The sequence below is a fragment of the Halichoerus grypus genome, chromosome 6 (assembly GCF_964656455.1).
Source record: "Halichoerus grypus chromosome 6, mHalGry1.hap1.1, whole genome shotgun sequence".
In the NCBI taxonomy this organism is placed as follows: Eukaryota; Metazoa; Chordata; class Mammalia; order Carnivora; family Phocidae; genus Halichoerus; species Halichoerus grypus.
The window spans coordinates 80,862,306-80,876,955 of record NC_135717.1 but is presented as its reverse complement, the minus strand read 5'-3'; the positions used below and the strand labels follow the sequence as shown (position 1 = coordinate 80,876,955).

Here is a 14,650-nt window from a genome sequence, read left to right as displayed (position 1 = left end):
CATTCAAGTAGCTCAGGCCAGAAATACTGTGAAATCATCCTTGATTCTTTTTTCCCCCTACCTCTACATCCACTTCATCTGCAAATTCTGTCAGCAGTATCTCCAAAATATATCCCAAATTCATCTGTCCCATTCCATGTCCACTGGTAACACCCTACTCCAAACCACTATCCAATGATATAGCAGTTTCCCTGTTCCCATTCTGGTCACCCCATCTTCCATTCTTTCTCCACCAGAAGCCAGTGAACTTTATAAAACCAAAATTAGATTTCCTTGCCCTACTTAAAACTCTCCATTGGCTTCCCATTGTACGTAGAATAAAATTCAAACTCCTTTTGAAGCCTACAAGGTCCTACCTACTCTGGCCCCTACCTATTTCTCTGACCTAATCCCCTACAATTCTCCCCACTGCTTGCTAATGCTACAGCTTTAGTGGCCTTCTTTCTGCTCCTCAAACATAGTCAAGCTCAGGGCCTTGGCTCTTGTCCCCCTCTACCTGGACTGTCCCAGATTTTCACTGGCTAGCTCCTTCTCATCATTCATATCTCTAATCATGTATTATCTCTGCAGAGAGGCACATCCTAACTACACTATTTAAAATAAGATTTTCCTCCTTCTCACTCTCCATCACTTCGCAGTATTTATTTGTGGCCCCCTAACCTTACCCCTTGACTTGAATGTAACCTCCCACAATTAGTACAGTATACAGGTAACTTTCTAAATGAATGGCTGACTCTAGGCCTCCATAGCACTCCACTGTGGTTAGGTAGGGGAACAGTTTCAAAGAGTATAATGGAAAGCACAGAGGATCTGGAGCCAGATGATTTAGGTTTGAGTGTTATCCTGCCACTCACTAGCTGTGTGACTCACCTAAATTGGCCTAGGAGTTTAAATCGATAAAAACAGGGATACCTAAACTGTTATATCAAAGAACTACAGTGATGAAAAAATGAAATAACATGTAAGTAGGAGCTCGGTGAAATGTAAAGCGCTGTTCGAACGCTTACACAACCAGGGCTTCTTTGAATGGTGTCGGTAAAAGAATCCGCAATTGCTGCGAAGGGGGGGCAAAGAGAAGGGAAAAGCTAGCATGCTAAAATACGTCTGCGTTTTGGGTGACTCTCAGTGGAGACTGGAGAGCTTCCCAGAAACCGTCCATCCCACCCCACCTTCGCTACCCTCCGTCCTATTCGGCCCTTTCCCCTCAATCGGGTGTAGACGAAGTTGCCTACAGCGTCTTCCTGCCTTTTCTCCCCATCCCCGGGGCTGTCGCGAACTACTCACCTCACAGGCCGCACCATGGCCCCCTCCAATGCTGAAAATTCGCAGCTTTCAAGTTCTTGTTGGCAGCAGCGGCGGTTCCAATTCCCGCCCAAAACCAGACACAGAAGCTCTCCGCCCCCTGCCACCAGCCCTCCAATGATTACCAGCCAGCCTTGCAGCTGCGCATGCGCTCTGAGAAGCCCTGAGTACTCACGCCGTTCCCAAGGCATTGCCCTTCCGCATCCGGTCTACCAAAGCTGAGTTTGTGCTTTGCCTTTGCACTTTCGCCACGACAGTGGATTCCTTTTTTTTTTTTTTTTTTTTTTTTTTTTTGCGCCTTCTCTGAAATTCACAGTAACAGTATAAATACACCTTATTACATTTTTAAATGACTAAATTGAGGCAGGATGGAAAAACGGGGCACTTAGACTGAGGAATTTTCTATAGAGTGCCGGGAAAGAGGAAAAAGTATGGGCGAATCTGCTGAAGCGGATCTGTTAGCTGTAAAAACAAGTGGGTAAGTCAGCTGATGTTCCCTGTGCCCCAGCTCATTGACAGCTCGGAGTGTGCGGTCAGCTCAGGACTTCGGAACTAGGGAAGGTGAGCCCAGAACCACGAGCGAGGAATCCCTTTGAGACTGAAACCGCCTAATGGAGCGGGTGTTCTCACTCGGCTGGAGCTTCTCGCGCAGGCAGCCTGCCCTCCCTTTCCTGCACTCAGAACCTGCGCTCTGTTGGCGGCAGGAGTTCGGTCCAGCCCTCCTCCTCCCATCCCAATTTTGCCTGGGAAATCTTCCTTAATTTCACCCCTGCTAAAAAAAAATTAAAGTGGGACTAAAGGGAACTAAAGAAGAGAACTAAAGTTTCAGTTTGTTGAAACATAATAAGTTTAAATGTTGAGCCGTTTGAAACCGGAGCTAATGGTTTTTGACCGAAAATATTGAATCTGAACAAGATTAGATCATAACCCATTTATCCGTAACTTCAGTTCCCTTTTACAGTGTTCCCTTACTGCTTTTGTCTTCATCATGTATACTCAATCAGCAACCTGTGATTTTTTTTATTATTATGTTCTTAGAGAACTTTTATTATTATTACTAGCCTTCATCTATTGATCATCTTGTTTGTCAGATGCTTCGTATTTATTATTCGACTAATCCTTATGATAATCTTACAAATTAAAAGACTTCTCCGGTGCCCATCTGAAGAATGAGTAGCTGTTATCCAAGGAAAGAAAAGCAGTAAGAGTGCTCTAGGCAAAGAAAAAGCATTCAAAACGGTTGGAAGTGGAAAGAGAGGTTTGGTGTTGAAAAGAGCTCAGTATGACTGGAAAATGGCTTGTGAATTTGTGTGTTGCGGATGAGGGGATGCAGGTGCTGGGGGAAAGAAGTCTGGAAATATAAACATTGTATACTGGGTAAAGGAGTTTGAATTTTATCCTGAGAGCAGTGGAATGTGATCAAAAGTTTTTAAGCAGATGAGCAACATGATCAGATAGGCACTTTGGAAAGATTACTATAACTTCAGTATAGAGAATACTATGAAAACTGTTTTGATGGTGAAAAGTGTAGAGATGGAGTTTAGCAAGGAGGCTGATAAATATCCTCAATTGATATTGATTCTTAACTCTTTGTGGCCAGATTTTCTTCTTTTGAAAAGTGTCCAATTTACCTTTTTTTGTATGTCTTTTTCCCACATGGAAATCTTTCCAACACCATCTTTCTTCCATCCATGCCCAATAAGATCTCATAACATCGAAGATCTTCAAGATTACTTCTTGGTCCCTGATCTATTTCTTTGACTTTGTATTCACCAGTTATTTCATAACTCTGTATCTGTCTACCCATTCATCTCTTCCTAAAAATTTTCTCTGCTCTTCTCTCCATGTTCTCTCTCTATGCTTGAGAACCCTGCCTAGGAGTGCAAAATACTTTATGGGCACAATGTTTTTTTTTCTTTCCTAAGTGAAGTTTAAAAGGAACTTTTTTCATTAAAAAAAGAAGCACTTCATTTCCTTCATGAAGGTGAAAATGCAGGGATAAAGGTGGGAAAACCTAGAATAATTAGCTTTGAGTCACACAAAATCACTGAGTGGTGGAACATTTTCTTAAAAGTGGTACAACAATAAGGAAACATTATGATTTTTATGGACTTATGATCTGCTGGGCTTTTGTTTGTTTGTTCTATAGAAATCCTGCCAAAGAAGATGAAGAAAAGCAGAGAAAGATTCTGCAACAGAGAGAGGGAATTTGTATATGAATTCAAAGTAGGAAGTCAGTGCTTAGAACTGAGGGTGCCCCTCAAATTTCCTATTCAAGAGAATGCCAGTCATTTACATGGGCGTCTGATGCTGCTGCACAGTTTACCATGCTTTATAGAAAAAGGTGAGAACTGATTTTTTTAAGGGTTTATTTGTTTATTTTAGAGAGAGGGAGCATGTGGGGGTGGGGGAGGGGCAGAGGGAGAGAATCTTCAAGCTAATTGCCCACTGAGCACAGAGCCCAACATGGGGCTCCATCTCATGACAATGAGATCATGACCTGAGCCAAAACCAAGAGTTGGACGCCTAACCGACTTAGCCACCCAGGCACTCCAAGGACTGATTTTTTTTTTTAAAGATTTATTTATTTGAGAGAGAGCACGCACATGTGTGTGCAAGTGGAGGGAGGGATAGAGGGAGAGAATCTTTAGGCAGACTCCCCACTGAGCATGGAGCCCAACACTGGGCTCGATATCATGACCCATGAGATCATGACCTCACCCAAAATCAAGAATCAGACACTTAACCAGCTGAGCCACTGAGGTGCCCTGAGGACTGATTTTTTTTAACACTTTATTATTAATTACACTTTATTATTTTCTGATAGTCTCTTTCCTTAGACATTTCATATTAGAAAGCTTAAGCCTGAGAAGCTTGAAACAGCCATAAAATATGAAGTGTTTAACTGCTTCCTAGAATAAAAAGGTTCCCCAGGCCTTTGTTATTGAGTGTTTTTTTTCCTATAACCCTTGTAGTTGTTTATTGGGCAATTTAGTATAAAAATTAATTTACAGGGGTGCCTGGGTGACTCAGTTGGCTAAGCATCTGACTCTTGATCTCAGCTCAGATCTTGATCTCAGGGTTGTGAGTTCAAGCCCCACATTTAAAAAGATTAAAAAATAAATAAATGAAAATCAATTTATATAATGAAAAATTAGTTATAAGGTTTGGGTTAGAATGCTTACTCTCTTAATTTAGTTGGGTGGATACATTTCAGCTATCACTAATTATGACATTATAGAATTGTATTGCTAAATGCATTGCCCTTTTAATGATCTGGTCCTCAATTCCTGAGATGTCATGGAAAGGAAGGAATACTAATCTTTGAATAATTTGTGCTTACCTAAATTAATTCATAAGGTCATCTGTATTAAATCCTTTTTAAAAGGTCTCTATGTTCTATGTCACAAATGAGAAAAACATTTTAAGCTGAGAATATGTTAGATCATAGAGTTAAAGGGAATCTAGGAACTTTTTAACACAATCTCATTGTACAAATACATTGAAAAGTTAAATTTTTTGCCTAAGGCAGTGGTTCCCATAGGTTGTTCCTATCAGAAGCTACAGCATCACTTGGAACCTTGTTAGAAATGCACATTCTTGGGCCTCGCCCCATTCTTTCAGAATCAGACACTCTGGGGGTGGCATGTAGCAATCTATGTCAGTAAGCCCTCCAGGGATTTCTGATGCATGCTAAAAATTGAGAACCACTGGTCTAAAGCTACAAACATAGTGATAGAGCCAAAACCAGAACACAAGTATCCTGATTTCTGTCCCTGTGCTCTTTCCATTATATCATCTCTAAGTAGTGTCTCTAAAACTGGAATTATAGATCATCCCAATTAAATCCATTTTAATATGCTAATCATTCAATTTCTCTTTCAAATTCAAGGACTGTAACTCTATGTATAGGAAGCTTTTTCATTTAAGTACAGTAACCTTCAGAACCTCAAAATCTGTAGATTTTTCTTCATGTGCTTTTATCTGCTCAGTTTCAAACTGAAGAATCAGACTTAAGAAAGTAATGTTTTAAATTAGTATCAAGGTTATACATAAGAATTTTGACCATTCTCAATGCAATAACCTGTAACAGTAAAGAAAAATAATTGTGAAACTAGTCAAATGATCCCCAAGCTGATTTTATTGTATTTAGACATTAAGTATACAAGCTTGATAAAATAAAATTTCACATTGGAATGCTTATTCAGGTAAAATGTTCCCTGTTTACGTCAGGATTTTGCTGATGTTGGCATTTCTTATCCCTGTTACAGACTTAAAAGAAGCTCTGAGCCAGTTTATAGAAGAAGAATCCCTCAGAGATTATGACAGAGATGCCGAAGCATCCCTGGAAGCTGTGAAATCAGGTGAAGTAGATTTACATCAGCTGGCCAGTTCATGGGCCAAAGCTTATGCTGAGGTAAGAAAATAGATCAGATTGTAAATATCAGGGATATTTTGGACTTTGTTGAAGCTTTTAAATTGCTAAAGTAATACTGAAACAGTTGTGGAATCCTTTTTTCTCTACATACAAGATTTTATTCCATAATATATAACCTATATTGATGTTCCTGTGCCTCCTTCCTATATGAGGGTGAGCACCAAATACTTTATGTAATATCTTTGTAAAAGAGAAGCTACTTTTATATTTCTAACCAGCACAGGGTTGGCAGATTTAGCAATTAAAAATACAGGGCACCCAAATCTCAAAGAATGAATCATTTTTTAGTATAAGTATATCCCACATATTATATGGAACATACTTACAGTAAAATTTATTCTTTTCTTATCTGAAATTCTAATTTAACCAGATGACCTGTATTTTATCTGGCAACCTTAAACTAGCAGGAGTAGTTCATTTTAGGCTTTTACTTTTGTCCTCTCACTTATCCTCACTGTTGTTGTTGTTGCCTTTTTTGATTTGTTTTGTTTTAGAGAGAGCAAGCGGGCGTGAGTTGGGGGCACAGGGGCAGAGGGAGAGAGAGAATCTTAAGCAGGCTGCCTGCTTAATGCGGAGCCCAACGCGTGGCTCTATCTCAACCCTGAGATCATGACCTGAACCCAGGCATCCCTTCACTGTTGTTTTTATAGTTACATAATGTCATCATTTTTCCATTTAAATAATATATCTTATTTCATAGAGTCTAAGATGCCATTGATCATAACACACACCATTATTTTATTTACTACTGAGATAGAACACCACCATCAATTAAGCAATGGTAGAATACCAAGATACCATCAGTATAAGACACATTCTGATTTCTCAGAGTTGTAATGTGAAAAAATACGCATCTTAGAATTGATGAGATACAGTTGAGAATCTACTGCATGCCAGGTACTGTACTGTGCCAGGTATTGGACATAAAATGGTGAGCAAGATAGACACAAAATGAAATTTACATTTTAGTTAAGGAGCCAGAAACAGAACTACATAAACAGACAAATTCGATAATTGCAAGCTATAATGAGTGAATTACATCCCACTTTAAGCAACTTGGTCTATGAGAATTTGAAAATCAATTTTATGGGGTCATATTTTGTTGTTCAAAGCAGTTTGCTTCATGTCCATTAAGGTTTCCTAGTATGTTTAAAAGATGACACTATTTACATGTATTATTTTGAATGTTAAGAACACAGTTGTTGCATTAAAAAAAAGATATGCCTGTAATAATTACTATTTAAAGAAACCTAATCTTTTTGCTGATAAAGGAATAAATAATTAAGATGTAGTTAAAGAATAATTCTACTTAATTTATTCAAGCAGTATTTTTTTGTACATCTAAAATGTACACAGCTGAGGATTAAGTCTTTGCCTTCAAGGAGCTTACAATCTAGTAGAAAGAGACAAATCTATAGCCAATAACACTGTGCAATCAGTGTTGGGATCAAGGTAAATACATGGGAGCATGTAGAGAAGTTGGGAGAAGAGTGGTCAAGAGTTCCTGAAGAAAGCAATCAATTCCTCTTCTAGGATTGCTATTGTTTTGATACAAAATCTGGAAGCAGAACCTCTTCTAGCCCTGATTTGGTGTAACCAAAGAGAAAACTTCCCAAATGTTAGGTCAATAAGTGCTTATGTGTTTAAATTTATCTTATTATAAAAAAATAATTACCATATTCACTAATTTATGGTTTTCCTTATTCTTCTGCACATTAGCCATTCTAAAAATAAGAATTTGACTGTCTTCCAGATTAATGATCATAACAATAGTAATAATAATAGTAATATTAATGTAACAAAATAAGAACACTCTATACTTATTCATTTAATCACAAGAGTGCAGATTTACAGTGAATTAAAATCAACAAGCCTCCATCGAGCAAGTACTCTGTTCTCACCCTCTGCAAATTTAGTAGATACATAGCACCTCTTGTTACTTAGAGTTCAGCTTTCTAGCAATGCCAGGATTCTAGAAGTATAGTTGCTTGTTTGTTTTTAAAGAATTAAGAAAAGAAAGAGCAAAGAAGCTAATACTAACAGTAAAAAAAGGAAATCTTGACTGTCAGGAAAATAACCGAGAAGACCTAAATATTGTTATACCCACTGGATGTATTCGGGCTGCCACTGGCTGTGAAAATTATAAAAGCTGAACAGCTAGTACAGGCTCAAGAATGTAGGAATCTGTGACTAAAAAGAAGGAATTGAAAGGGAAAAGGAAACGATGTTGCAGATCACCAAAGGGCCAGCAGAGATTAGAAGCTGCAGCCTTATGGAGATCAGAAGAATCCAAGTATGGCAGGCAGAAGACTGTGATAGTGGAAGCAGAATGGAGTAGAGGGGACAGAGGGGCTAACACATCGCTGCAGTATATGGGTAAATGGTATTTCAGTCACCTGAGAAGAATAACTGGACCATCAGGAAAAAGGTGAAATAGCATAATGTTTACAGTAATATCGATTACCTTGGTTATGAAGGAATGAGCTCCATGTACTATAAATGGACCTACTAGATATTTCAGATGCTAATATATTTAAATCGTGAAACTTTTTCCTTAACCACCTTTTGACGAAGATCTTTTAAAAATATAGTACAGGGGTACCTGGCTGGCTCAGTAGGAGCAGTGTATGGCTCTTGATCTCAGGGTCATCAGTTCCAGCCCCATGTTGGGTGTAGATTACTTTAGATAAAGATAAATAAACTTTAAAAAAATTTTAAATAAGGAATGTAGTACACATTTCCTTGCTTTCTTAAACACAGTATATAAAATTCAGTTCTAACTTCTTGAGGACCCTGAGTCATTACTATAAATATAAGTGATTATACCTTTACGTGATACAGTGAGGCACAGCTACAAGGAAGGACTGTCTGTCCCATCACTGCAGATGCAGTACACTGCAGAGATGTACTGAGTATGCTGCTGTTATATAAGGAATTTCCATTGTGGAAGACCATTGCCCCTGATAACAGAGCTGTACTTTAATGGATGTACTTGCCTGGTAGAGGAGATTCTGATGGCCTACTAAAATAAAGTGTGTATGACTGTGAATCTCTACTGTGTGGAGTAATTCTGTTTTCTTCTGTGTTTCTTTTTCTTGTCTACTGTCATAGGATCTATTGCTTGTCATCTTGTTCTGTTTTCAGCCTCTAAAAACCTTATATGGTTTTTTCCTAATCACAGCTGTGTCTTTGCTATTGCACTAATTTTTTAAAATAATGAGAAGTAAGCTTGGCTAGATGAGGAAAGCTAAACAGAGCCAAATATTGGCAAAATTGTGAAGTTGGCTATTTATTTTTGGTGGTGCCCTATCTTCCATTTCAGTATTGTCTTCTCAAGTCTCTTTGTATTCATCCATTCATCAAATGTGTACTGAGCTTCTGTTAGATATCAGATATTGTGTTAGGCACTTGGGGATAAGCAGAAAGAAAATAGACACAGTTCTTACCTTCTCAGAGTTTACAGACTGGCAGCAGACAGATATTTAAAATTAAGTGCAGTGGGGCACCTGGGTGGCTCAGTCGGTTAAGCATCTGCCATCAGCTCAGGTCATGATCTCAGGTCCTGGGATCGAGCCCCATGTGGGGCTCCCTGCTCAGCGGGGATCCTGCTTCTCCCTCTCCCTCTGCTCCTCCCCCACTCATGCACACTCTGTCTCTCTCTCTCTCAAGTAAATAAATAAAATCTTTAGAAAAATAAAATAAAATTAAGTACAGTGAATGTGATAAGTGCTATGGTACAGGACAGTGCAAGGAGAGCACAAAGCAGGTACACCTATTCTAATCTAGAGAACTTCAGGAAAGCTTCCCACAGGAAAGAGAAAGTGAGTTGAGACCTGAAAGATTAGTTGGAAATAGGTAGGTGGAAGGTATGTGGTGGGAGAGGAGAAAAATAATACCCTAGGTAGAGGGTATAAATATAAAGGTTTGGAGGTGAGAGAGCCCATGGCACATTAGAAAAACTGAAAGTTGTTCAGAATGGCTAAGAAAGAGAGTTGCAGGCCATCTTGAGTTCTGTCTTTATGCCGAAGGTAATGAGCAGCTTTAAAAGAGTTTAGTAGAGGAGTAAGATGATGATCATATTTGCACTTCAGGAACGTCAGTTCAGTGCATTAGCGTGAAGAGTTTATCCTGCAAGGGAGAAATATTGGAATAAGTTAGAGGACTGTTGTAGTTAGGGAAGAAATTATGAAAGCTTAGTCTAGAACAATGGTAGTTAAAATGGTAAAGAGAAGATAACAAATGACTTTCCATTCATATATTTGTTTATTCAGCAAATACTTTGTGTGGATCCTGTACTAGGCATTGGGGATGTATCAACATAACAAATCTGGTCCTTATTCCCATGGAACGGTAGTGAAGAAGACAGTTAATAAGTACATAAATTATAATTTTAAAAATGTTATTAAGGAAATAAGTAGGGTGCTGTCATGGAGAACCATGAAGGGGGTTATAAACCTAATTTATATAGGAATAGAGAACTCTTCTCTAAGGTGTTAATATTTAAGCTGAGACATGAAAGATAAAAGATCAATTGGCTCAGATTTCTTGCTTGGACAACTGAGGGAATGGTGGAGTGGTGGCTCCCTTCACTTGAGCTCCTTTCACTTGAGAAGCAAGTTACAGCATAAAAATGATGGCTTCAGTTTATACCCTTTAAATGTGAAGTGCCTACAAGAGGCACCCATGTGGAGATGTCTCATAAGCACTTAGCTATGTACACCTGGCACTCAGGAAAGATGATTGGATTGGAGACATGGGTATGGGAGTCATTCATACATAGATGAATTTTGAAGTCATGGAATGAATGAAATTGCCCAGGGTGACTATGTAGAAGGAAAAGAGTACATGCCTGTGCAGAATCCCAATGAAACCCTGCATTAGAATTGTCTGTTGACTTACCTGTATCTCCTGCTTGTATGGATAGCCACCTGGAAATGTTTAGTGTATTCTCTATTATAGCTCTGGTACGTAGCCCAGTGCCTGAAAATAACAGAGCTTTGGTATGGGTTGGATAGATGGGATAAGTAGATGGCAAAAAAAAAAAAAAAAAGATGGATGAATATACAAGTAAATGAACACACTAACACTTAAGGGATGAACAGAGGAAGAAGAACCTGCAAAGGGAAGAGAGGAATTGGCCAAGGAAGTAGAAAGAAGACAGAAGATTATGGCTTCATGAAAGTTGAGAAAAAAGAGGTGCCAAGAAGGAGGGAATAGTTCATATGTCAAATGCTTCTGAGAAAATGAAGTGAGGAAAAGACTCAAAAATATCCATTAGGTTTATCAGGTAATCTTTATCTGCAGCAAGATCAGTTTTAATGGATTGGTGGGACTGAAACTAGATTTCAGTGACTTTAAGAATGTGTGGGAGTATTAAGGAGGGCACGTACTGCATGGAGCACTGGGTGTTATACGAAAACAATGGATCGTGGATCACCACATCAAAAACTAATGATGTATGGTGACTAACATAACATAATAAAATTTTAAAAATTAAAAAAAAAAGAATGTGTGGAGTGTGGAAATAGAATGAGTATAGATAACTCAAGAAGCTTGGTTGCCTAAAGAAGAAGGATGAGACACTTGCAAAATGAAAACACAAGATCAGAGGTTTGTTTACGATGGTATCGATGAAGACTAGAAGGGATAGAATCAGAACTCAAGTAGAGAATCTTGACTGGGAGGAGGTACATTTCTTCTGTTATGGCAGAAAGGAAGAAGAAAAGGATGGATATAGATTCTGAAAATTTTACTGCTTTAGTAGCAGAAAGTTGAGGACATTTTCTTCTAACTGCTTCTACTCTATCTGGGAAATAAAGACAGGCCATGTGTTTAGATGAAGTGGGGAACTGATGACACAGTTGGATGTTTGAGGAGAGAACTGACCAGAAAAAGATAGGATTTCCAGGCATCATTGAAGGGAAAAGTTAGAGTAGCACCAATCTGTCATCATAAACTTTATAGTTTTGTAGTTTTTCTGCTGCAGCATTCTATAGCCTGACTGCAGGCATAGAGAAAAGGAATAATATTAGAATTTTGTTAGGTGGGCAAGAGAAAGAACATCAGTCAAGGGGTTGAGGATTTTGGCAAGAAAATATTTGAATGCTGGACCATTCCCTAAACTACTTAGGGAAGAAAGTGAAGCTGGGCGGGACCTAATGGCTGATAAAATATAAGAAAGTAGAAGGGTCTGTGCAGTGGAGATCCTGATGATTTAAAGAACTCATTGCCTGGGAGTAATTGAATGTGAATCTTGGTTGGAGGTTATAGTCAGAGACTGAATGTTTCAGTTTCAGAGGCTGAGCTGTTCCTGGGGATGACACAGAGTGGGGGACTCAGGGGGAGCAGAGGACTTAGTAAAGATAAGTTCAGGGAGGGGCGCCTGGGTGGCTCAGTGGTTAAGCGTCTGCCTTCGGTTTGGGTCATGGTCCCAGGGTCCTGGGATCGAGCCCCGCATCGGGCTCCCTGCTCCACGGGAAGCCTGCTTCTCCCTCTCCCTCTGTCCCTGCTTGTGTTCCCTCTCTCGCTGTGTCTCTCTCTGTCAAATAAGTAAAATCTTTAAAAAAAAAAAAAGAAAAAAAGATAAGTTGAGGGAATCAAGAGGCAGGGCACTGGATTGGGTTACCCACATGGACATCCAGGTAACCCAGGCTGATGACAGGAGGTGGAACAGAGAGGAAGTCTGTGGTGTGAACTCAGGGCCAAAGCTTTATGCGGGAAGGTAGAGGTGGAGAAATAATGGCCTGGACATTAAATAGTGTTCTTTTCTCAGGCCTTTACTCAATGCCCCCATTCCCGTCAGCCATCACAGTTCCTTTCCTAGCATCCTCTCTCCTGAGGGGTTGGTATGAGTTAGGTTAGGGGAAACTCTGTTTAGTGCTTCTCATGTAGGTAGTTTGTACCTATTGGTAAGGCTTGCTCTAGGCCAAGTGTTAAATTGATGCTGCCGGTTACTGTTGTTAGCTGATCTGGTTCGTGAGGTTCCTGAATATTTGGTACTATGTATGGGCAAGCAGATCTCTATGATCTCTCACGGGCTCCTTCCTACAAAGTTTTAGCCTGAACCTGAAGTGAATTTCGAACTGAGCTTAAGTCACATGGGCTGCTCATAATTCCTAGAGCAGTTAGCAGAATGTGCTTTCAAGTTTTCAGAGGCATTAGAGCAGATGAAATCCATGTTCAAGATTCAGCTAGTCACCTTAAACTCTTCCCTCCTGATCTGGCAATTGATTGAAGTATAAGTGAAAGGTAAGGGATAAAGGTTTACCTATTGATTGACCGATTTGAAGATACCTATTTCTGGGATATGTCCACTTGCTTTAGTTTTAGGTAAATTATTACTCTGAGTTATGTCCTCATCGATTACAGTTTTTATTTTCATTGGCAAGGAAAGGGAAGAATTCAGATTGTTCTTTTTTTATAGGTGTCTGTCTACAAAGATCAGTAATGGAAAAAACATTGAGTTCTTTGTGTTATTTCCACTTTTGCCATTAAATTGTATAATCTTTGACAAAGAACTGCTCAGCCAGTTTTCTCACCTATAAACCATTGTGTCTGTCTGATGTATTGACATATCTCAGGTCCTTGGGACAGGCATCCGTACCTCCCCAGATGGATCTGTGTGCATACTTCCTTGGATGGATCCTTGTGTGTGTTGAGGGTATCCCTATTTTGCCTCTCTCCATGTTTCTGTTTTTCTTGTTTATCAGTGTTTACTCAGTCCCTTATCATTTTTTTAAAGATTTTATTTATTTATTTGAGAGAGAGAATGAGAGAGAGAGAGAGCACATGAGAGGGAGGGAGGGTCAGAGGGAGAAGCAGACTCCCTGCTGAGCGGGGAGCCTGATGCGGAACTCGATCCTGGGACTCCAGGATCATGACCTGAGCCGAAGGCAGTCGCTTAACCAACTGAGCCACCCAGGCACCCAGTCCCTTATCATTTTGATAGCTACTGTTTTCATATTCTTAAAAGCATATTCTTAAAAGATTTCATATTCTTAAAAGCATTTTAAGAAGAAAGAATACTAGAAAATCAAAATAATTGCGTAGGTTTATCTTGATGTAAAATCCTACACATGAATTGGATTTTCAGGGTCATTGCATCACTAAACATGTGAGTATATATGTAACCTCATTTTCTAAATGTATATCCTATAAAACCTTTTTTAGCAATGTATTTTTAATAATGAGAAGCTTTTTTTTTCTAATTATAATAATATAAAGAAAGTTAAGGTCATCAGAAATCCTACATTCCTGAAATAGCTACCATTAGCATTTTGTTGATCATCCCTTTGTGTGTGTGTGTGTGTGTGTGTGTGTGTGTGTGTGTGTGTTTTACAGAAATGTTACTCTGTAATTTTACAGAAATGTTAAAATTCTGTTATTTTACAGGAATGAGATCATAGCACCCTTAATTTTTTTTCAATTATGAACACTTCCTATCCCTTCCTCCATATTAGTACCCCCTCCTCATTCCTACCTCCAGGTAATTCATATTACATCTTAGTTTATACCTTTCCATCTTTTTGTATACTCAAATAATCCTATATAACCTATATATACACATATATAAATAGAAGGTCTCTATCCTTGTCTGATGTACAAAAAAAAATTCATAATATATGTACTCGTCTAGTAGTATAGTAAATGAAAATGCCATGTCATGATTTAAGAATGTCTGTGTGTCATCTTGTAGACCACGTTAGAGCATGCAAGGCCTGAAGAGCCCAGCTGGGATGAAGATTTTGCAGATGTGTACCATGACCTAATCCATTCTCCAGCCTCTGAAACTCTCCTGAATTTGGAACATAATTACTTTGTTAGTATCTCAGAACTGATTGGCGAAAGAGATGTGGAGCTGAAAAAATTACGAGAGAGGTATTTCAGATTTCTTGCACTATCATAATTAAA

The 14,650-nt window shown here is 38.9% G+C and overlaps 2 protein-coding genes across 4 annotated transcripts in view; one reads left to right on the top strand and one right to left on the bottom strand.

The window, feature by feature from the left end:
- Nucleotides 1-1,433, bottom strand: part of RAD51AP1 (RAD51 associated protein 1) — a 28,111-nt gene extending 26,678 nt beyond the window's left edge. For both annotated transcript variants that reach the window (XM_036082130.2, XM_036082131.2), the window contains exon 1: nt 1,285-1,433. In XM_036082130.2, the coding sequence (XP_035938023.2) occupies nt 1,285-1,301 (17 nt within the window). In that variant the 5' untranslated portion in view covers nt 1,302-1,433. The remainder of the gene's footprint in view (nt 1-1,284) is intronic.
- A 351-nt stretch (nt 1,434-1,784) lies between these two features.
- Nucleotides 1,785-14,650, top strand: part of FERRY3 (FERRY endosomal RAB5 effector complex subunit 3) — a 46,192-nt gene continuing 33,326 nt past the window's right edge. Inside the window, exons 1-4 of one of the 2 annotated variants that reach the window (XM_036082119.2) lie at nt 1,785-1,863; nt 3,452-3,646; nt 5,574-5,719; nt 14,436-14,617. In XM_036082119.2, the coding sequence (XP_035938012.1) occupies nt 3,469-3,646; nt 5,574-5,719; nt 14,436-14,617 (506 nt within the window). In that variant the 5' untranslated portion in view covers nt 1,785-1,863; nt 3,452-3,468. The remainder of the gene's footprint in view (nt 1,864-3,451; nt 3,647-5,573; nt 5,720-14,435; nt 14,618-14,650) is intronic. The other variant, XM_036082123.2, reaches the window with a different exon arrangement.